Source organism: Salvelinus namaycush, chromosome 22, assembly GCF_016432855.1.
Source record: "Salvelinus namaycush isolate Seneca chromosome 22, SaNama_1.0, whole genome shotgun sequence".
In the NCBI taxonomy this organism is placed as follows: Eukaryota; Metazoa; Chordata; class Actinopteri; order Salmoniformes; family Salmonidae; genus Salvelinus; species Salvelinus namaycush.
Genome location: NC_052328.1, coordinates 18,114,056 through 18,139,209, shown reverse-complemented (window position 1 = coordinate 18,139,209; position 25,154 = coordinate 18,114,056). Strand labels below are relative to the sequence as shown.

Below are 25,154 nucleotides of genomic sequence, written 5' to 3'. Positions count from 1 at the left end.
CCTTATCCTGCCACTCCATCAGGCTTTTGTTTTGTTCTCCAGACGTTGATGCCTGGAGAGGTCGCTTGCGCGGTGGATGAAGGAAAGAAAATGGAAAGGCACTAGGGCAAATCTTGGACGGAGCCGACTCGGGAAAGGAGCCCAACTTTCTACGATGAACTACACCGTCATTTCAATGACACATAAATAACTTTTTACTTATTTTTTAACTTCATAATGATAGGCTATTATATAGGCCTACATACAGCAGGGTTGTCGGTTTAGGAATTCAGTTCTGCCGACTGGGCGTGCACCTATGAAAGAGGTAAGTTTTCAGTGTGTTGACAAATAGGGTTCAGCTCACACAACTTTTTTTCTCATTATTTCTCAATTTTCATGCTAGCAAGCCTGTCTGCCAGTCTAAAAGTGCATGTTTTGACAGTAATAGGTTCGACTGCATTTGTTTGCCAGTATTGTCCCTGACAATCCTCCATCACGTATCTCTCTCTGAGGAATGGAAACTGAATATTTCCTCCGCTACTGTACTAAGCTACACTTGTCGCTCGAGACACTTACGAAATGGCGTGAAAGTGTGTTTATATATTTTACATATTAAAAAATGGTTTGTTGAAGCTGTAGGCTAGGACACAGTGGAGCGAGGCCGAGCATGCCCCCCCAAGCTAATCTCATACTATTTTGAAAGCGAATTTCATTCTATTCTACACATTTTGCAATGATGCGGAGATAGAATTTAGCAGTTTTAATTCTATTGTCCTGTAATTCGAAAACGGCTAGGGTGTGGTTATTCACCACCAATTTATTGCCTGCTGTTTTAGTTTCGATAGAGAGATACAATGTAGTGAGCGCTGAGACACTTCGGTCAGGGATAGAGATATTGTAACTGTAAATTGAACAGTGGCCAACTTCATTTGCTCAATTACAGTGCCTTGGAAAAGCATTCAGACCCCTTGGGTGTCTTTATTTTTGATTGTGTTACAAAGTGGAATTAAAATGTATTTAATTGTCAACAATCTACGCAAAATACTCTAATGTAAAAGTGGAAGAAAAATGACTGACATGGTTGACATGATTTTTTATTAATGACTAAACCTTCCTCGGTCCCCCATACATGCAACATATATAATGTCACTCAGTCAATTATTGAATTTCAAGCACAAATTCGACTACAAAGACCAGGGAGCTTTTTGAAAGCCTCATAAAGAAGGGCAGTGATTGGTAGATGGCTAACAATAACAAATCAGACACTGAATATATCTTTAAGCATGGTCAGTTTAATAATTATGCTGTCGATTAGGGCTGGGCGATATGGCCAAAGTCTCATATCCCGATATAGGTCATTTCATATCCCGATAATGATACATATCACGATGTAGCACATTTTCTGTGAATTCAATAAATGAATAGTTTATATAAAATGACCACATGTAAAGGCCTTTTTCTTATTACATGTTGAATTATACTCAACAAATAAATGGTACTTACTCATTTAATTATTTCTCCTTTTATTTAGAACCTTTGGGCAAATTTTCAATTAAGCATGTAACAAAATATAAATTATTAATGTATAAAATGTAAATAGAAAAAAATTCAACTATAGTTGCTAACAAAATAAATATAGGCCTAAAATATATATTTTTGGGGGCTTGCCTGTTTTGCATGTTATTTTCGCATTAAAACATCACACAGTTGAAGTCAGAAGTTTACATACACCTTAACCCCATACATTTAAACTCAGTTTTTCACAAGTCCTGACATTTAATCCTAGTGTAAATTCCCTGTTTTAGGTCAGTTAGATCACCACTTTATTTGAAGAATGTGAAATGTCAGAATAATAGTAGAGAGAATGATTTATTTCAGCTTTTATTTCTTTCATCACATTCCCAGTGGATCAGAAGTTTACATACTCAATTGGTATTTGGCAGCCTTTAAATTGTTTAACTTGGGTCAAATGTTTCGGGTAGCCTTCCACAAGCTTCCCACAATAAGTTGGGTGAATCTTGGCCCATTCCTCCTGACATAGTTGGTGTAACTGAGTCAGGTTTGTAGGCCTCCTTGCTCGCACACTCTTTTTCAGTTTGGCCCACAAATGTTCTGTCGGATTGAGGTCAGGGCTTTGTGATGAGCGGTATGACTGCTGCGTCGTCCAATGGTGTTTATGCTTGCGTACTATTGTTTGTACAGATGAACGTGGTACCTTCAGGCATTTTGAAATTGATCCCAAGGATGAACCAGAGGTTTCTTTTGATTTCCCTATGATGTCAAGCAGAGGCACTGAGTTTGAAGGTAGGCCTTGAAATACATCCACAGGTACACCTCCAATTGACTCAAATTATGTCAATTAGCCTATCAGAAGCTTCTAAAGCCATGACATAATTTTCTGGAATTTTCCAAGCTGTTTAAAGGTACAGTCAACTTAGTGTATGTAAACTTCTGACCCACTGGAATTGTGATACAGTGAATTATAAGTGAAATAATCTGTCTGTAAACAATTGTTGGATAAATGACTTGTGTCATGCACAAAGTAGATGTCCTAACCAACTTGCCAACCAACTTGCCAAAACTATAGTTTGTTAACAAGACATTTGTGGAGTGGTTGTAAAATGAGTTTTAATAACTCCAACATAAGTGTACAGTCGTCGCCAAAAGTTTGGAGAATGACACAAATATTAGTTTTCACAAAGTCTGTTGCCTCATTTTGTATGATGGCAATTTGCATATACTCCAGAATGTTATGAAGAGTGATCAGATGATTTGCAATTAAATGCAAAGTCCCTCTTTGCCAGGCAATGAACTGAATCCCAAAAAAACATTTTCACTGCATTTCAGCCCTGCCACAAAAGGACCAGCTGACATCATGTCAGTGATTCTCTCATTAACACAGGTATGAGTGTTGACGAGGACAAGCCTGGAGATCACTCTGTCATGCTGATTGAGTTCGAATAACAGACTGGAAGCTTCAAAAGGAAGGGGGTGCTTGGAATCATTGTTCTTCCTCTGTCAACCATGGTTACCTGCAAGGAGACACGTGCCGTCATCATTGCTTTGCTCAAAAAGGGCTTCACAGGCAAGGATATTGCTGCCAGTAAGATTGCACCTAAATCAACCATTTATCGGATCATCAAGAACGTCAAGGAGAGCGGTTCAATTGTTGTGAAGAACGCTTCAGGGCGCCCAAGAAAGTCCAGCAAGCGCCAGGACCGTCTCCTAAAGTTGATTCAGCTGCGGGATCGGGGCACCACCAGTACAGAGCTTGCTCAGGAATGGCAGTAGGCAGGTGTGAGTGCATCTGCACGCACAGTGAGGCAAATACTTTTGGAGGATTGCCTGGTGTCAAGAAGGGCAGCAAAGAAGCCACTTCTCTCCAGGAAAAACATCAGGGACAGACTGATATTCTGCAAAAGGTACAGGGATTGGACTGCTGAGGACTGGGGTAAAGTCATTTTCTCTGATGAATCCCCTTTCCGATTGTTTGGTGCATCCGGAAAAAAGCTTGTCCGGAGAAGACAAGGTGAACGCTACCATCAGTCCTGTGTCATGCCAACAGTAAAGCATCCTGAGACCGTTCATGTGTGGGGTTGCTTCTCAGCCAAGGGAGTGGGCTCACTCACAATTTTGCCTAAGAACACAGCCATGAATAAAGAATAGTACCAACACATCCTCCGAGAGCAACTTCTCCCAACCATCCAGGAACAGTTTGGTGATGAACAATGCCTTTTGCCAGCATGATGGAGCACTTTTTCCATAGGCAAAGTGATAACTACGTGGCTTGGGGAACAAAACATCGATATTTTGGGTCCACGGCCAGGAAACTCCCCAGACCTTAATCCCATTGAGAACTTGTGGTCAATCCTCAAGAGGACAAACAAAAACCCACAAATTCTGACAAACTTTAAGCATTGATTATGCAAGAATGGGCTGCCATCAGTCAGGATGTGGCCCAGAAGTTAATTGACAGCATGCCAGGGCGGATTGCAGAGGTCTTGAAAAAGAAGGGTCAACACTGCAAATAATGACTCTTTGCATCAACTTTATGTAATTGTCAATAAAAGCCTTTGACACTTATGAAATGCTTGTAATTATACTTCAGTATTCCATAGTAACATCTGACAAAAATATCTAAAGACACTGAGGCAACAGACTTTGTGAAAATTTATATTTGTGTCATTCTCAAAACTTTTGGCCACGACTGTGTAAACTTCCGACTTCGACTGTATATCAATACCTTGGGTCGAGTGTTAGCACCAACTCATTAAATCCCTGTTTCTCGACCGTGTAAATTGGGGCCATATCTTTGCAGATGTAAGTTGTAAAGGCAGCTGTTATCTCTTTCCATCTTTGATTCTTTGCCATATGGTGTGCTGCAGGCAAAAGCCTCTTGCAACGTTTGAGTCGGTGGTTTGTTTTGAGCACTCTACTGTACTTGTTTGGGTCTCATCTGTAGAATCTCTCCGTACTGTTTCACATGATTCATGCGTAGGTGGTAAAAGAGGTTAGTGGTGTTTGAGCCTGTTGTCGGGACCGGCCTGCGGCATATTTTGCAGAGGACGATTTTCTGGTCTGTCAGACTTTTCATACCCAAACCACATCCATGCGACGGAAGTAGCCCCTCTTTTAGGTACGAGCTCTGTCTCCGTGCTCTGTGTCACTTTCACTCTCCTTTTTAGTTTTTTTTGTTGCAAATTGCCATGTGGAAGAACACAACGTGTCGTCCAATTGACAAAAAATATTGCTGTAAAGTGTGTGATTTGCGACACAACGAAATAAGCGATAGAGCATAATATGAAACGATAGACGTTTTTCTATCGTCACGCGATATATATCGTCGTATCGCCCAGCCCTACTGTGGATGATTTATTAAACCACCCAGACACATCAAAGATACAGTCATCCTTCTGAGCTGCAGGACAGGTATGAAACTGCTCAGGGATATTACTCCAAAACATGCATCTTGTATGCACCAAGGCACTAAAGTAATACTGCAAATTAATACACTTTTTGGCCTAAATGCAAAGCCTTATGTTTGGGGCAAACACAACACATCACTGCCTCTTTAAAAATATATATATATATGTTTTAAGCATGCTTGAGATCGGCAAATACTGGGGAGTTTTTCAGGATAAAAAGAAACAGGATGGATCTAAACACAGGTGAAATCTTAGAAGAAAACCATTCCTCTGGGAGAGGAATTCATCTCTCAACTTACAACACAAGTCCAAATCTACACTGGAGTTGCTTACAAGAAGACTGTGAATGTCCCTGAGGGGCCAAGTTACAGTTCTGACTTAAATCTGCTTGAAAATCTATGGCAAGACTTGAACATTGCTGTCTAGCCGTGTTCCTCCAACATAATGACAGAGCTTGACTTTAAATATAACAAGTTGTAATGAGCAAATATTGCACAATCCAGGTGTGTAAAGCACTTATAGACTTACTCAAAAACACTCACAGCTGTAATCGATAGCAAAGGTGTGTCTAACATGTATTGACTCAGGGAGCTGAATACTTATGCAACAACTATTTTAGCTATTTAATTTTTATGAATCTTAAAAAAAAAAAAAAAAAATCTTCCACTCTGACATTAGAGTATCTTCTGTAGATTGTTGACAAAAAATTACAATTAAATCTATTTGAATCCCACTTTAACACAATAAAATGTGAAGAAGTATGAAGACGTTTGCAATGCTGTGCAATTCACTCTAGGACTATGGACTGTCATTAATGTGCTACAGTATAGGCACTAAGCAAAGTTCAAAATGGCAACAGGGGAATATTGTGTGAGTTAAGCAAGGTGTGCTGCAATCAACAAGTGTAAACTGTACATTGGAATATTGAAGTAAGCCTACTGTAGTGGGCCTGATAAGATATATGAAGACATAGCCCCCAGAAGGCTATAACCAACTTTTACTAATAATATAAATAGAATATAGATATTGTGTGTACTTATCCCAATTTACGCTCACCACCCTCTAAATTGCCACTAAGTGATCAGCGGTGTGTTATTTCACCCTGTGAATTTAGAGAAAGTATGGAGAATACAAAGGAGTTATACAGGTGGAACAAAGCTCATTGTGACTCGGTACTGGGAGGTTAGCTTTCTGTTCAGCTGGGTGAGTCATAAGAGGGAGTCACAGATAGACCTTCACTTGAATGTGTGATCTAAGGAGCGGTTAAATTTTTTACAGAGATTACTTCTGTTCTAGTGTTCAACTATTACAGTTTCTGATAAAAAAAAGTTTTATCTAGAGTTTGGTAGCTGTCACCCTATAGATTTCCAAACTAGACTGAAAACCTGTTTTCATTATTTTCCACGATCTTCTCAAACCTCTCACTTTCTCTGCAAAACAGTTACCTTTTTTTTTTGCCAATTACATACTTGCCAAGGTGCCCGTTTTCCAGTCTGCTCTAAAATATGTTAATATGCTTAAGCTTAGCTTTGGGGGAAAAACAGACTGGTTTTGTAGAACTTTCGTCACCGGTTAGGAATTTAAGAAGTGTGCTAAGACTGGCTGTTCGTTACTTAGAAAATAGTTTTTTACCCTCTCTCCTTTAGAGACTAGCAGGTTCCCTGTGTTCAAAGCTCTCTGCATGGGCAATTTGTTTTAAATCATGTGTTGTCAAGGTTACAGTGTAGCTTAGGAGCAGATTGTGTGAGCCAAAGTGTGTGCTCTCGGGTCTCCTCAGTTGGCCAATGGCAAGGCAAACTACATAACGTTTCAAATATTGGAATGCACTGAACATTTTACAAAAACATAAAGTTTGGTAACATAATTATGGTTTCCAAACTTTGTATCTGCACAGAGACTTTGCATCTGCAGTTTTTCCAGCAAATGTTTTTTTGTCAATTGTTCAAAGTAGTCATTGTGCATAGAGTTGTATGTTTTTTGTTTTGACATACATTTTTAAAGTGAAAAATGCGAGTGTGTAAATCCATTAATGTGGAATTGCCCAACTGCATAACATAGCCAGCTGTCTCTACACATTGTTCCTGTCACTGTTGGACTGTTGCCCTATAACATTCTGACATATCTGCCCCTGGAACAGTTATTAGTGGTTATCTGCTCCCCCAAAACAGGCCACACATCTACGACAGTATTTCTCCCTATCACCATAGTGTAACTGGCTGTAGCTCTCGTTCCTTTGTCTAGCAGCCCCCCCCCCCCCATCAGTCTGCTGTGTTTGTGTGCAGATCACCAATAGAGAAGTGTGTTTGTCATCACTTGAGACTCCAACCACAGAAACCCTAAGATATACTTTACAAAACACACGCTTTATGAGAGACTCGGTCAAAAGTTGGAGTTTCTCAAGTTAGGATTCAGCCCTGAGAGAGGAAGAACGTTTCAACTTCTGAAAATAGTAGCCATAAATGCTGTCATACGGGGTTTGGTTTAAAGCCTACCATAACAAGCTGTCACAACACTCACAGCTCATAAACCTGTGGTCTTTCACCTCACACATCTGTCTGCTTGCCCCAACTAAATATTACTGTAGATGTGCCAGTGCAGGAAATATGTTGCTATCAGAGCAAGAAAACCAGTCTGTTCACATTAGTTTGGGGTGTGGGTTGTTGGGGTGTGGGGAGAAGAGGGGTGGAGGGAGTTGGGTCTGGAGCTGAGATTTTAGGGTGTTACATGGGATGCTTTGATAGCTGAAAGAGTAATCGGAAATTTAGAACCGGGGGGGTGGGGCTCTGCCTATAGCTAAAAATCCTAAGCTTTTGCGTCTACTCTTTCAGTTTCTGAAGGAAAAGACTACTCTGTTGAATTTCAGTGATGAATGGAGAATGGTCCTCGTCTAGTTAGGTCAACGCTGAATCAATGTCTGCAAGATCACATAATGATAGTATTCTACATAACAGAACCAAATTAAATAGCATAGTATAACGCTACTGTAATTTTTCTCATGTGTCCAAAACTCAACAGCTCGCACCACGAGACAAAATGTATTTTGATTGAAAGAAAACAGTTATGCTACAGTCTGCTCTAAAAGTGTGTGTGTGTGTGATTCCTGTGAATCTCTTTGGCTGTGACCTCCCATGCAAGTAGGTACACACCCAACCCAAGTGATAAGAGGCTGAATGCGACTTTGAGGGAGACGCATTTGGCTAAAAGCTTTGACAACCCAACACACAATAATTATCAAACAGTTCCACATAGTTGCTTTATTTCTGTTTTTATTTATATAGTACATCATATAGATTTAATGCTGAAGCACAGTGGTATTCAACCAGAGGGGTCTGCAAATATATACAGTACCAGTCAAAGGTTTGGACACACTTACTCATTCAATGGTTTTTCTATATTTTTACTATTTTCTATTTTCTACATTCTACATAACCAACATTTGCCTTGATGACAGCTTTGCACACTCTTGGCATTCTCTCAACCAGCTTCACCTGGAATGCTTTTCCAACAGTCTTCTTGGTAAGCAACTCCAGTGTAGATTTGGCCTTGTGTTTTAGGTTACTGTCCTGCTGAAATGTAAATGTATCTCCCAGTGTCTGGTGGAAAGCAGACTGAACCAGGTTTCCCTATAGGATTTTTCCTGTGCTTAGCTCCATTTGTTTTTTTGTTTTTTATCCTGAAAAACTCCCCAGTCCTTAAGGATTACAAGCATACCCATAACATGGGTGGTAGGTAGCCTAGGCATTGGGCCAGTAACCGAAAGGTCGCTGGTTCGAATCCCCCGAGCCGTCTAGGTTAAAAATCTGTCTGTATAAGAGCGTCTGCTAAATTACTAAAATAAATAAAAAATTATGCAGCCACCACTATGCTTGAAAATATGGAGTGGTACTCAGTAATGTGTTGTATTGGATATTCCCCAAACATAACACTTCGTATTCAGAATAAAAAGTTAATTGCTTTGTTGCATTTTTTGCTGTTTTACTTTAGTACTTTATTACAAACAGGATGCATGTTTTGGAATATTTATTTTTATTCTGTAAAGGTTTCCTTTTCACTCTGTCAATTGGATTAGACTTGTGGAGTAACTACAATGCTGTTGATCCATCCTTCCATTAGCCTCATGGTGAAATTCCTGAATGGTTTCCTTCCTCTCTGGCAACTGTATTGATACACCATCCAAAGTGTAATCGGTCCATTTAATTCATTTGTAAAAAAATTGACAAAAGTTATTCCACTTTGATATTATCGGGTATTGTGTATAGGATATAGTGACCAAAAAAATCTAAATTCAATCCATTTTAAATTCAGGCTGTAATGCAACAAAATGTAGAAAAGTCAAGGGGTGTGAATTATTTCTGCAGGTACTGTACATCTCAATGATGAAGAAAAGACACAGCACCAACACACACTATCACATTATCAACCATATCGCTAACATGTTGTTCATTATTCCATTTTCTTATTCTTCCTAAATATTTTACATGAAATATTTAACTTGTTCAGTCACAATTACTTCAAAAATACAAATAAGCTCATAACATCAACAAGGTATAATCAAAAGACTATATTTTCAAATGTTTAACATGTATGCAATGTCCATTATAGATTTACACAAGATATATTTAATGTTGTAGAATTGAGACAGAACTCAACCAAAGCAGTGAAAACAGAAATACACCTCAGTGATAAAGGAAAGGCACAGCACCAACTGTGTGCATTTGCTTTTGTGCTGTGAGTCTTTTCTTTATCATTGAGATGTCTGTTTTGGTTGAGTTCTGTCTCAAGGTTAGGTTATGACTAGTCTTTGTAATCCCTGACCTTGGAGCAACAGCACAAGGTCTGGAGAGGGTGTTGGATTCTCTTGGGAGGCTTCAAATGACTTGCTACCAATTTTGTGTCTGGTGGTAGGCTAATGTTTACGGCAGGGCATGGACTGATTTCCTGCGCGAGTGTCATTTCCGCCTCCGGTCCAGCCGATGCATTGGATACATTATGGTAGGCAACCTATCTGGCCAGTCTGTGACTGGTAGATAAATTAAGGGTATGATGGCCTCCCCTTTAATTGTGGTGCTTACTTTTCCCATTAAGGTAGGCATACTCTTAAATAAAATGTAAGGATGAACTTCTTGATTTAAAAAGCCCTTGTCTTGCCATTTCTGTAGAAGGCATTCTTTAAAAAAAATGAATATTTATACTGAAATGCCAAGGATATAAACGCTTAGCGAAAATAATAATAATAAACAAAACCATAAACAGATAAATGGGATATATGTAATATTACAACAACATTGAATCCAGTCACAGCCAGGGGGAAAGGTGGAGGAATCACATGATAGGACATCAGAGTGGATGGAGAATACATGGATCCCTGAGTATGGTGGTTTGATCACAGAGGAAGCAGCCAGGTGGGTGGACTGGTGGTTGGATCCCTGACTGGGTGGCCCCACAACCGGGGGATAGTGAGACAGGAAGGGTGTTATGGAAGCAAGGATACAGAAAAAGAGTCAGTAGAAAGGCCTCTTTAGTTTTCAAAGTTTTCATAACTGTGGCCTTAATTGCCTACAGTCTGTAAGTTGTTAGTATCTTAACGACCGTTCCACAGGTGCATGTTCATTAATTGTTTATGGTTCATTGAACAAGCATGGGGAAACGGTGTTTAAATCCTTTACACTGAAGATCTGTGAAGTTATTTGGATTTTTACGAATGATCTTTGAAACACAGGGTCCAGAAAAAGGGAAGTTTCTTTTTTTGCTGAGTTTAGTTGCGGAGAATCCCTGTAATCCTAAATTCAGATCATTCAGGCAAGACAAAAACATCACCCAGATAGGCCAGTCATGTAAAACTCCATGCAAGCAGTCAGACAAGTGAAAATGATGGGCAGTAAATTTAACTTTTAGCTCGTCTCTCAATTTAAAAAATGTGTCAATACTTTGCCCCTTGATAACCAGCACACTTATGTATGTTGTAAAAGCGTTACATGGTCGCTGCCCATATCATTGCATAATTCAGAAAATACACGAGAGTTCAGGAGACCTTGCTTTAACAAAGTTAACTATTTTCACTGTAGTGTCCAAAACTTCCCTTGGCAGCAAGAGCCTCTCGGTGGATGCTGCAGTGTACCCATGTGGCGTCGGGAGCAACTGTGTGCACGTTACCAATCCACTATGTCTCCCTGTCATGGCTTTTGCGCCATCAGTTCAGATACCAATACATCTTGACCACAAGTCCATTTTGATGTCACAAAGCTGTCCAGTACTTTAAAAATATCCTCTCCTGTTGTCCTGGTTTCCAGTGGTTTGCAGAAGAGGATGTCTTCCTTAATTGACCCCCCATAAACATAACGGACATATACCAGGAGCTGTGTCAGGCCCGCCACGTATGTTGACTCATCCAGCTGTACCGTATAGAATTCACTGGCTTGTATGCGAAGCAGTAATTGTTTCACAATATCTCCTGCCATGTCACTGATGCGTCGTGAAACAGTGTTGTTTGATGAAGGCATTGTCTCTCTAGTTTTTTGGGGGGCCTTTTCCCCCAGCATTGTCCCAGCCATATCTGCGGCAGCAGAAAGAATCAAGTCCTCCACAATAGTCTGGGGCTTGCCTGTCCTAGGTACTCGGTAGCTCACCATATAAGAAGCTTCTAGCCCCTTCTTATTAATGGTATCTGTTGCTTTTATAAATGTCTTACTACTCGAAAGTCGTCTTAATTCTCGCTCAGAAAACTCCCGTGGCTTATCTTTCAAATTGGCATGTTTTGTTTATAAATGTCTGCGCAAGAGTGAAGGTTTCATCGAGTTGTGAGATAGTACTAATGCACATATAACACACTGTGGCTGAGGAAAGGCACTACTCCCAATATAAGTGAACCCCAAATCAATGTAGTTCTCATCATATTTGCGCCTCTTCGATGTCCAACGTCCCTGTCTGTTGTTTGGTGCTTTCCCGGGTAAGGGAATCAGATTCACAACTGTCAGTGTCCATGCTAGCTGAGCTAACAATAAATGTAGAATTACTGATGCTAGCTTTGGATGTGCTCGTGGAAGCAGAACAACTTGTCGTCGACAGGTGAAGGTGGAGTAGTGCTGGTAGTAGCAGTACTACCAGTAGAGCTGGTATGTGTCTCTATGGACGCGGGCCTTACTAAATGGACTGTTTGAAAATGTGAATAAAAAAATAAAAAAAGCTTTTATTACAATCTTTTTGGTATTTAAAGAAACAAACATGTGAATCACATTTTTATTTGGCGTACCCCAGTTTGGGAATACCTGATATAGACAATTGGGCTGATGAATGGTGGTACAATGCTAAACAATAGAATTGTGATATGCTTCATACACCCTTGATGAGACAAGTGAAAGGACATAGTTTGCTCTAGTAATAGTATGCAGGTTGCTCTGTATATTATTGGCATCAGCTACAGTGAAAACATGAAGAAATAGAAGGGTACAAACAGTTTTGAACAAGATTTGGAGAGCCACAGCCCTGTGTGCCTCCGAGTACATGCATCCACAACAGAAGCAGTAGATTGTTATTGAAAGAGTCATGATTATAGTGGGAGGGCCATAGAGCAGTACCATTTCCATAGCACTGAAGCTCATAGCTCATGCTCTCACAATTCCAGGCTCACAGAGCAGCCCTGCAGTGGCTCTGTTAAAATGAATGCATCCTGTGGTTTGAGCAGGACAAGATGATTACTGCCAACACAGACACTCAGCACCCAGATTAGCCCCAAGGCAAGCTACACGTGCCTGGGAGTTTTGCTCCGGTAGTGGATTCTGTGGAAAAAAACACATATTTCTACTGCCATGAGATCCATAGTCATCAGCTAAAAAACACAGTAACCATAACAAAAGAATGTGCCGTGCACCATTCCCCTAAAATCACAGTACGTCTGAGCAGAAGATGGTAGATCACAGGGAACGCTATAACAAAGCTTTGCAAAGACCACAGCTCAATGAATTCTTAAACAATGTGCAGGACTGCTGCCATCCTTTAAGTCTCACCAATCTAATGAGTAGGTAGCTGGTAACCGAGAGAGGAGAAAAATAATCAGAAAGTACAACGTTTCCCTGAAGCGATGTTCCAGAAAACACAGGCGGACAGATCAAGCTTGTCTTGACGAGTTGTCATGTTGAGATAGTGTGAGATGTTGAGGGCACACAATATTACGGTTGAGCTTTGTTGAAGTCCTAGTATAACTTGAAGTAAGGAATTTAAGAAGTGTGCTAAGACTGGCAGTTAATTACTTAGCTAATAGTTTTTCCCCTCTCTCCGATAGAGAATAGCAGGTTCCTTGTGTTCAAATCTTCCTGAATATTATTTAGAAGTAGAACTAGTCCTTGGATCTTGGAGCGATAGTTCAGATTGTCTGCTCCTCTAACTACAGTCCACAGTCTCAGATGTGTCATGTCTTATACTGTGTGCTGGCCAGTGGTGGGAGTTTACTCGTTCACAATTGGTTAACCACAATACTTATCAAAGCTTGTCCGCTCAGAGGAAATGCATGTTTATGACAAGGCTGCCCTCACATAGAGAAGGGACATAAAGATACTGCAATTCTCCAGCCCTACCTTAACATTAGCATATGAATGGCTTGTTTTGTCTTTTCAGATGGCATATTCCACCCATTTACTACTACTGCTACTACTACTACTACTAAATGAGTACCTTTTGCGTCCCTTTGATATTTTAGGTAGAAATTGTGCACAAATATTGCATTTTAAAAGCCTGTTATATTAAATGAAGTGCTCTTTTAATAAAGGCAACATTCAAATTCAATAAATCAAATTTATAATATGAATAAAGACTTGGTAAAGTGCCAAAATTCAGCATTCCTTCATTTTAACATTTCTCCCAAGTTTTCACCATCATTGTAAAGCCCTAGTTAATTTGTTGCTATGAAAAGTAATTCCTGATGATTGATTTATTTAATGTGATTTAGTGATGTCATTTTAAGGTAAAAAATATATATACAACCTGCCCCTCATTTTAAGGTCAACCCTGTTATGTGAACTGAACTCTTTTTAATATGGTAAAACTATTCCTTAAAAAAAAATGTCTAAATAAACATTGAACATCTAATAAAAGAGCTGATTCTACTCTTTGGCCATTTTCTGGTGTTTTGTTGTGGAAAACTGAGCAGGTCGAGCATAAGTCAACCCTGTTACCCTTAGATAGATAGGCTAGAAATATTTAACAATACATTTTTTAAAAAAAGCTTACGTTCAATTATCCCTCCCTGTTGCACACAACACGCTTCCTTCCATTCCCCCTGTGACAAGGGGATTTATGTTGGATTTATGGCACTTTATGACAATGTAAAATTTTTGTGAAATCAACGTTTTTTTCCCAGCAAGTTACACTACTCAAACTTGTAGCAGGCCTAGAAAGATACCTGGGAAGAGTTTGGTTGAATATACTTTATCCCTGAATCAAACATCCGCTTTCTGCCAAGGGTGAAAGGCACCTAATTGGTGGAACGACCCAGCATTTTTTGCCTTTCGAGCAAAGGGTTTGTTTTGATGGATATAGTGCTCAGTACTTGCACTCAAATCATAAAAAGGAAAAAACAAGAAGCCTGAGATGCAAAAACAATAGAGCTGCAAGTGTAACCTTCTGGTTCTTACTCCTAACCAAGGCAACCAGTCAGCAGGCACGAACATGATGGTACTGGAGCTCATGTAATTATTTTCTTCTGCGATGATTGAGCACAACAGATACAGGGCTCGATATTATTGCATGTCCACTTGTCCGGGACAAGTAAAAAAATGGAAGGTAAAATAATCACACATGACCATATCAAACACTTATACTCCAATCAGAATTGGATTATGTCCTATGGATGTGATGTATTGCTGTTCTCCCAATTTCTGCAGGGCGCATCGAGGAAGACTGTAGGCTATTGCATCGACAGGCAGGAGCAGTCTTTCAATCATCGCCAGTTGCGAGCTTTTGAGATCACGTTATATATTATTGCACACAGTGAGTGCATGCAAGTTACTGTAACGACCCTGGGTTTATAAGCACGGAAATCAACTCTGCCACACGAGCATGCTTTTGCGGCACAGCCGATAGCGCGCCGGACTTCGGGCTAGAAGGTTGAGGGTTCGAGACCTGCTCCCTGCTGTTTCATTACATTATTATATGACTTGTTAAGCACATTTTTACTCCTGAACTTATTTAGGCTTGCCTTAACAAAGGGGTTGAATACTTATTGACTCAAGACATTTAAGTGTAAAATAATTCCACTTTCACATTATGGGGTATTGTGTGTAGACACGTTTTTTTTTAATCCTATTTAAATTCAGGCTGTAACATGTCAAAATGTGGAAAAGTCTAGAGGTGTGAATACTATCTGAAGGTACTGTATGTGATCGTATCCCAATGTAATCCAGGTTTGAAATAATTCTGTTTTTGTCAAATACTATATCTGGAAAAATCGTCTCATAACTGAATGTAATTGGGGACGCCTGAACTAGACAGTACTGGGCTGTACTGGAGGGCGGACACTAGCCTAACTGGATTTAAAATGTCACGACAGGCCTGATGGAAACAGCAAATTTACGGTAAACATTCCAAATGTCGACAAAACAAAATACGCTAGGGTGCGATCTTTTTGTGTCGTTAAAATAAATCATGTGAAAAATAGAAATATTGATATAGTAACCATCATATTGAAGTAAACTTGGAGTCTTGCGGTTCTCCCACTACGACTCGGGAAAGCGTGCAGTTTATTAGGCTACAGATGAAATATGTTATGATGAACTTCACTGGGTGGTGAAAGTGCACGGTAATGAGCTTGATGCTGCTGTCCAATAAATACCGAGGGTCTTATTCTGGTGACATGATGATCGATGCTTGACTGTCGTTTGACAATGAAAAATAATCTCAGTCTTTTGTCCTTACTCATCATGTAGGGTATAACTGCACTGCATCTGTGAGCTGTTGGCTAGATAGGGCACACTCGCTATTTAACGTAACATTTTTACAGACAAAACCACCCGTATAGTTGAAATTGCGATGGAAACCTATTTTTAAACTTGTATTTTTTAAGTTATCTTTACATGCACTACGTCATCACGTGCATCCTTTCATCCGCAACACGTCAGTTTGATGTAAACACCCCGCTGATGGGAAAATTCAGATTTTAAATGATTTGAATGAAAATCTGTTGTCAATTGTATGGAAACAAACCCAGCTAATGACATTTTTCTCCCCCACAGAAACAAACACAGGCACGACGAAGGACAGGAGGATAGCATGTCAACAAGTACACTCATCCCACCCAGCCTGAGGGAGAAGAAAGGGAGCTTCTTCAAGGTATGGAGGGAGAGAAGATAAACAAAGGAGAAGATTAGGAGGGGGGTAGATAGGAGGCACCTTCCTGAAACTCCTTGTGGTTTGTTTTGTTCTGTCCTTAACGACCTGTTCTAGTTCTGTTTTGTCAAGTTACTCAACGACCTGTTCTAGTTGTGTTTTGTCAAGTTACTCAGTTGATACTTATTTGAGAGGAAGTTTGGGTTAGTTATGTTAACATTAGTCAGTCCCCATGTTCTTTCTTTTTCTCCTCTCAATGTCCATGCATCAGATTTATAAATACCCTCCATATGAAATGTGATGTCATAGGCTGAAGTGATTTAGTTGTAGTTTAGCAGGCCTTACCATAGAGTCACAAACTCACAGCTCAGAGACTAATCTCTGTAGTAATGACATCTACCACATTTAAGCTGTGAACTCAGTGAGAAGCTCCTCTTTCAATAAATCTGGTGGTTATGTGCTGGGAACTTGCTGGGACTTTAGCTAGTGAGTCTCTTTAGCCTAAAAATGCTTCAGGAGGTCAAAGGCCTACTCAAGGACCCCTATCCCCAGCCAGGCATATATTATGGCTGCGTTAACTGTGTAAACCCTGCTATCTCACTCGGGGGAGAAAGAGTAATTATAGACCTACACACTGCACCACCACACCACACCCCTTATTGCTGTGAAAAGGGGTAGAAGATCTACTGATTCCAATAAACACTCTATAGATCTTCACTCTGAATGGGCTTTCATGGGGTTGTGGCGTTCAATAGGAAATACAGTAAGGCTGCTGTAACAGCCTATCGTACATGTGATGCTTTAGCAGGGGAGGAGGGAAGAAGGGAAAGGGGATGAGAGGTAAATGACAAAGAAAGAAAGAGGAGATAATTAGAATTGCCCGAGCCAGACTATACTAAGTGCTACCCTTCCACATATTAGCCTACTTAAGGCATCTGCATGCTAGGTTTGGTTTGCTCCTAGCAGATCTCGGCTAGGCGAAGTGAACATCTGTGCCTCGAATACTCCCTTAAAAGACCTTCGCTTGAAAAATGAGAAAAAAGCGGCAAAAGTACTTGTCCCTCGAGACACGGTGGCCAGTATACATTTCCTCAAAATAATCGGAATTAATCTAAAATAACTAAAGAAATCAAATACATTTTTCCAGGGATGTGTTTGGTGCAGTATTTATCAAGAGAAAAAATGTACATGAAAAGAAGTCGTCTCTCGTTGAATGACGAGAAACACTTAATGGAAGAATCCCTACTGTTGACAAATCAGATGAAGGGGCGTAGACTTCAGCTACAGGACTTCGGCTAGCCTCAGGAAAAAATACAGTCTGCATGAACAGCCGTAAAAACCGCTTGCCGAAGACCAAAATGTTGTCATAATATATGCAAGAACTTTTTCAGACAAGAAGCATGGGGACACCTTTAATCATTGCTTTGAACTGCTGAATGGTCGGTACTTGTGGCTGTTACGAAACCAATAACTAGCCTGATAAAATTGTTGCACTCGCTAGGGGTCTTAGAACTAGTTAGCTGGTCTGTAACTTGATGTAAGATGGGTATCTATGTGAGAAATCAGCAGAATGCACCTAGGTGTTGAATGTAGATGTGCACCAGGGAGAGCGCAACCTTACCTTGGTCCAGTGCCAGCTACACTATATATACAGAAGTATGCGGACTCCCCTTCAAATTAGTGGATTCGGCTATTCCAGCCACACACGTTGCTGACAGGTGTATAAAATCGAGCACACAGCCTTGCAATCTCCATAGACAAACATTGGCAGTAGAATGGCCTTACTGAAGAGATCAGTGACTTTCAACGTGGCACCGTCATGGGATGCCACCTTTCTAACAAATCAGTTTGTCAGATTTCTGCCCTGCTAGAGCTGCCCTGCTTAACTGTAAGTGCTGATATTGTGACGTGGAAACGTCTAGGGGCAACAATGGCTCAACCGCAAAGTGGTAGGCCACATCGCAAAGTGGTAGGCCACACAAGCTCACAGAACGGGACCGCTGAGTGCTTAAAAATCGTATGTCCTCGATTTGAACACTCACTGCCGAGCAGGAGCTACCTCTGGAAGCAACGTCTGCACAAGAACTGTTCATCGGGAGCTTCATGAAATGGGTTTCCATGTCCGAGCAGGAGCCTAAGATCACCATGTGCAATGCCAAGTGCCGGCTGGAGTGGTGTAAAGCTCGCCAACATTGTACCGTGGAGCAGTGGAACCGCGTTCTCTGGAGTGATGAATCACGCTTCACCATCGTTCAGTCCGACGGACAAATCTGGGTTTGGCGGATGCCAGGAGAACGCTACCTGCCTGAATACATGGTGCCAACTGTGAAGTTTGGTGGAGGAGGAATAATGGTCTGGGCCTGGTTCATAGTTCCAGTTGTATTTTAATTTGAGTTCACCTTTATTTAACGAGGTAGGCCAGTTCAGAACAAGTTCTCATTTACAACTGTGACCTGGCCAAGATTAAGCAAAGCAGTGCGACAATAACAACAGTTATATTAACAGATAAACAACGTACAGTCTACACAATAGAGAAATATATATACAGTGTGTGTGCAAATGTAGTTAGATTAGGGAGGTAAGGTAATAAATAGGCCATAGTGGCGAAATAATAACAATTTAGCATTAACACTTGAGTGATAGATGTGCAGATGATGATGTGCAAGTAGAGATACTGGGGTGCAAAAGAGCAACAACAAAAAAAAAAATATGGGGATGAGGTAGTTGGGTGGGCTATTTACAGATGGGCTGTGTACTGGTGCAGTGATATAAGTCTCCAGCTTCAGTGACTTTTGCAGTTCGTTCCAGTCATTGGCAGCAGAGAACTGGAAGGAAAGGCGGCCAAAAGAGGTGTTGGCTTTGGGGATGACCAGTGAAATATACCTGCTGGAGCGTGTGTTACGGCTGGGTGGTGCTATGGGAACCAGTGAGCTGAGATAAAGCGGGGCTTTACCTAGCAAAGACTTATAGATGACCTGGAGCCAGTGGGTTTGGCAATGGATATGTAGCGAGGGCCAGCCAACGAAAGCATACAGGTCGCAGTGGTGGGTAGTATATGAAGATTTAGTGACAAAACGGATGGCACTGTGATAGACTACATCCAATTTGCTGAGTAGATTGTTGGAGGCTATTTTTTAAATGACTTCGCCGAAGTCAAGGATCGGTAGGATAGTCCGTTTTATGAGGGTATGTTTGGCACCATGAGTGAAGGAGGCTTTGTTGCGAAATTGTAATTTTGGATTGGAGATGCTTAATGTGAGTTTGGAAGGAGAGTTTACAGTCTAACCAGATACCTAAGAATATGTGGACAACTACAAATACCAAGTCAGAACCATCCAGAATAGTGATGCTAGTCGGGTGGGCGGGTGCGGGCAGCGATCGGTTGAAGAGCATGCATTTAGTTTTACTAGCATTTAAGAGCAGTTGGAGGCCACGGAGGATATGTGTATGGCATTGAAGCTCGTTTGGAGGTTAGATAAGTGTCCAAAGAATGGCCAGAAGTATACAGAATGGTGTTGTCTGCGTAGAGGTGGATCAGAGAATCACCAGCAGCAAGAACAACATCATTGATATATACAGAGAAAAGAGAATTTAACCCTGTGGCACCCCCATAGAGACTGCCAGAGGTCCGGACAATAGGCCCTCCGATTTGACACACTGAACTCTGTCTGAGAAGTAGTTGGTGAACCAGGCGAGGCAGTCATTTGAGAAACCAAGGCTATTGAGTCTGCCGTTAAGATTGCGGTGATTGACAGTCGAAAGCCTTGGCCAGGTTGATGAAGACGGCTGCACAGTACTGTCTTTTATCGATGGCGGTTATGATATTGTTTAGGACGTTGAGCGTGGCTGAGGTGCACCCATGACCAGCTCGGAAACCAGATTTCATAGCGGAGAAGGTATGGTGGGATTCGAAATGGTCGTTGATCTGTTTGTTAACCTGGGCTGTATCACAACCGGCCGAGATCGGGAGTCCCATAGGGCAGCGCACAATTGGTCCAGCGGGTTAGGGGAGGGTTTGGCCGGGGGGGGGGCTTTACTTGGCTCATAGTGCTCTAGCTACTCCTGTGGCGGGCTGGGCGTTTGCAGGCTGACCTCGGTCGACAGGTGAACGGTGTTTCCTCCGGCACATTGGTGCGGCTGGCTTCCGGGTTAAGCGAACGGGTGCTAAGAAGCGCGGTTTGGCGGGTCATGTTTTGGAGAACACATGACTCGACCTTCGCCTCCCGAGCGCGCTGGGGAGTTGCAGCGATGAAACAAGATCGTAATTGGGGAGAGAAAGGGGGGTAAAAACAAACTTTTTTTTTCTTAAATGAAAGAAACCAACACTCGATCCCTCTGTCAAACTATAGACCGGAATCCCTTCTTTCTTTTCTTTCCAAAACACTTGAGCGTGCTGTCTCTGACCAACTATCTAGTTCTCTCTCAGAATGATCTTCATGACCCTAATCAGTCAGGCTTCAAGACGGGTCAGTCTGTTGAGACTGCCTCTCTCCTCTGTTCTCATCTTCATAGATTTATCCCTCTCCTCTTTTCTCTATACACCAAGTCACTCGGCTCTGTCATGTTCTCTCCTGGTCTCTCCTATCATTGCTATGCAGATGACACTCAACTACTTTTTTCCTTCGCCCCTTCTGACACCCAGGGGGCGACACGCATCTCAGCTTGGATGTCGACCCACCACCTCAAGCTTAACCTCGACAAGACGGAGATGCTCTTCTTCCCGGGGAAGGCCTGCCTGCTCCATGACCTCTCCATCACAGTCGACAACTCCACTGTGTGCCCCTCCCAGAGAGCAAAGACTACTGCATCTCTCTGTTGGCTGGGGTCACCGCTTGTGCCATAAAATCCTGCAACGAACGTTGCAGCCTGTCTAGTATGCAATCTTTACCAGTTTTCCCATGTCAACCCACTACTCCATACACTCCACTGGCTTCAGTCTAAACCCACTACAAGATCATGGTGCTCACCTACGGAGCAGCAATGTGAACTGCCCCTCCCTACATTTAGGCAATGCTCAAACCCTACATCCCAACCTGAGCACTCCATTCTGCCACCTCTGGAACTGTTGGCCATCCCACCCTTATGGGAAGTCAGCTCTTGCTCAGCCCAGTCAAAGCTCTTCTCTGTCCAGGCACCTCAGTTTTGGAACCAGCTTCCCCTTGATGCTACGATAGAAGAGTCCCTGCCCATGTTCCGAAAACATCTGAAAACCTACATCTTCAAAGAGTATCTTAAATAAGACATATGTTTCACCCCCCCACCCCCAAAAAATGTATTTAAAAAATAAGAATAAAAAACCTTGCACTTGTGTTTTCGTACTGTCACTGACTTTGCTGTACTTACTACAACAGTGAATATAAGTGGTTGTTTCACCTATCTTAAGATGAATGCACTAACTGTAAGTCGCTCTGGATAAGCACGTCCTGTTAAATGATTAAAATGTAATAGAGAGGAGGATGAGGAAAGTGGAAAAAAGGGAAGTGTCACTAGGTCCACTCCAGACTGAAATTCCAGGAATCTGTCTGACTTCAACCTGAGTCTTATCAGTCCATTCAAATCAGTTCCTGTTCATGTGGCTTACCAGACCAAGAGAAAGATGAAAGGCTACACTGTATACTTTGGACAGTGAAGCTAAAATTTTAATTTTGGCTCTGTACTCCAGCATTTTGGTTATAAGATCAAATGATTACTATAAGGTGATAGGACAGAATGTCACTTTTTATTTGAGGGTATTTTCATACAGATCTGTTTGAAGAAATCATACGTTTTTGGACAAATTCACTTAGTGTATTCAATTAGTCTAAAGTTTAGTATTTGTTTCATATCCCTTGCACGTAATGACTGTGAGTCATTGGGTGCATTTAAAAAATATATTTATTTACCTTTATTTAACTAGGCAAGTCGGTTAAGAACAAAATCTTATTGTCAATGACGGCCTAGGAACAGTGGATTAACTGCCTTGTTCAGGGGCAGAACGACAGATTTTTACCTTGTCAGCTCGGGGATTCGATTTTGCAACCTTTACGGTTACTAGTCCAATGCTCTAACCACTAGGCTACCTGCCGCCCAGTTTGTCTTGCCCAATAGTAACTGAATGATGTCAGGTGTAATTTTGTATTACATTTTTTGTAAGTGAGAATAGAAGATGTTTGAACTAGGGCTGTGAAACAATTAAAATAATGAATCGTGATTAATCAAATTATTTTGAATTTGATCAAATTTGATCCTAAAGAAAGATTTATCCATTTTTAAAAAGCAGTGCATTGCAGGGACGGAAACAAAATTAATCTGCATCATAAACAAAATGCTCCCAATATTTAAGTAGGCCTACTCCACAGGAGGTTGGTGGCACCTTCATATTTTTTTATATATATATTTTTGCCTTTATTTAACTAGGCAAGTCAGTTAAGAACAGATTCTTATTTTCAATGAAGGCCTAGGAACATTGGGGAGAACGGGCTCATGGTAGTGGCTGGAATGGTATCAAATACATAAAGCACATGGCAACCATGTGTTTGACGTCATTCCATTTGCTCCGTTCCAGCCATTATTATGAGCACTTCTCCCCTCAGCAGCGACCTGTGACCTACTCCCTGTTATCAATGTTCTTGAAGGTTAACACTTGCACACACACACACACACACACGGCCGTAGCTACATATGAGGACCCCGAGGTCGGGACTTTGTATTTTTTTATTTAGGAACTCCGTTGGCAGCTCAACTTGTTGATCATTAGAATAGTAGAATACACAAGGTGCAATTTCGAAACTTGGTTGTGTATCAGCAGTTTTCCGCTTGTTATATGTCACTCACTGACAGTCACTCAATTAGACAATGTCAGCTAAACATTTTTAGATTGGTAAATTAGTCTAGTTAGTCTAGCCAGCTATTTAAACTTGTAGTAAACATGGGCGAATTACCGACAGGGCATGTTCCCGGGGGCCCTAACTAACCCTGCGAGCCCGGTCGGTAATTCATGAGCGTTTACTCGGATGTCATATTAACATGGCATAAGTCATGGCATTTTGTGTAGAATTGCAGGAAATTAGCTTTTAAAACTGCAAAAATGTCTCCCCGCTCCAGACAAAATGTGTAGAATTGCAGGAAATTAGCAGTAAATCTGAAAAATAAATATTTCAAGCAAATGTATTTGTTTACTATTTGTTAATAATGTACCTTTTCTGCTAACTTTTCTGTACGTGTTAAATTATAGTTTTTAATCCGGTGATGAGTTAATGGGAATTCATGTAGCCGCTAATAGGCTATCTGTTTGTAGATTGGTTGTTGTAGCTTCTTCATTCACGCCAGCCAATGTGATAATGGCTGGGGTAATTTTTGTTTGTTTTTGAGATCTCCAAACAGCATTTTAGAGTTTTTAAATTGTGTAGAAATGCTGTAAATGAGCGTCAGCTTTCTTAGAATGTTATGGATGGGGGGGAACCATTGTGGAAAATTAGAGCTATATTAAGAGGCATTCAGCCATGGCATAGTAAACAATATTTTGGTTAGCTAGATAGCTAATGTTAGCTTAACTAGCTAGCTACTTCTGTACAAATTGTTTTTGCTGTTCTCTAATGAAACGCCTGGGAATGTGTTTATGGTTGAACTCTTAAGTTCTCCTTTAAAAATTGTTGCTCAACTGCACACATAGTGGATTTTTAAGACGGAAGGTGCTACATAACAGCTGCTGTCATCGAGTGCAGTAACGTGCATGTTAAGGTCAGTGCGGTGAAGAAATAGAGATGCGATTAATGGAGTCAAAAATATTTACAGCATTAAAAATGTAACACAATGCGTTTTAGTTTGTTAATTTTGACAGCCCTAGTTTGAACACATACATTCACTTGGATGCTGGTATGATTATGAAAAATCATGAATAATGACAACGTGATACCCCCAAAAATGCTAACCTTCCCTGGTAATGGTTAGAGGTTAGCATTTGTTGTTGTAGCCTATGTAACTTTATTAATTGTCTTAATTATTGCAGCATCAGGATGAATTTAGAAGTGTTCAGAAACATTGTCTCTGCTTTGTTAGAAAGAAAATTCCTCCAGACACCATTCACAAGACATGTCCCATAAACATCCCAAAACAAACAGCAAATGCACCCAACAGATTGACGTTTGTTGTCATTGGGTACAAGCAATATGGGACCAAATACTAACCTAACGCCGCAACTTTTTCAAATCATAGGTCTCACACCTCATGTAGCACGCCTCATGATAAGGTTTGTATCACAACTAAAGTGGCCAAATAACTTCTTAAAATGAAACACATTAATCCACTTTACATCGGATGTAGAGCCTAACTGGCATACATATGCAGCGTGTGAGTTTCAATTTTGGGGAAGATAATTTACCATAAAAATACTCCTTTATAATAAAAAGCATTACGTGCATAATCGCATTTGTGGTCACTTTGGAGCGTGGTGGTTTCCTGCTAATGAAACATTCGCGATTATAGCCTACTTCCGTGTGCGCATTGCTGTGCTTATAATGTGAAGAAATAGCGTAATAGTTTATCAACATTTTAATCTAAATGTTCTTATCTTTGCATCAGACTCATTGCTTAAAACAGGTTTTTTGATGCTAGTGGTTGTATTAATTTGGTATCTATCGCATCCCACAACTGTCGCAGACTATGTTTGGAATATTTATTTCTGGCACAGAAGAGAATAGGTCAACTTTTGTACTAAGGGGATAGTTGGTTGACAGGCTGGAGCTTTTGCTGTTCGTTAGGCCTACTCATCTTGTCGGCTGACAAAAAGTAAATGTGGACAGTTCTTCCAATATCTTCAATATGTGCCTTGCGCAGTTGCTTCCCGATGTGTCGGTCTTCACTTGTTGCCTGTGAGAAAGACCCATGTGGGTTAGAAGTGCTTCGGCACACAGCCAGGAGAAGGGAATTATAATTAATATATTCAGCCCAAGGGCA

The 25,154-nt window shown here is 40.9% G+C and overlaps 1 protein-coding gene across 1 annotated transcript in view; it reads left to right on the top strand.

The window, feature by feature from the left end:
• The window catches only part of rin2 (Ras and Rab interactor 2), a 65,471-nt gene continuing 40,317 nt past the window's right edge, over positions 1-25,154 (top strand). The window contains exons 1-2 of the mRNA XM_038960541.1: positions 1-304; positions 16,127-16,223. Coding sequence (XP_038816469.1) covers positions 16,164-16,223 — 60 coding nt within the window. The 5' untranslated portion in view covers positions 1-304; positions 16,127-16,163. The remainder of the gene's footprint in view (positions 305-16,126; positions 16,224-25,154) is intronic.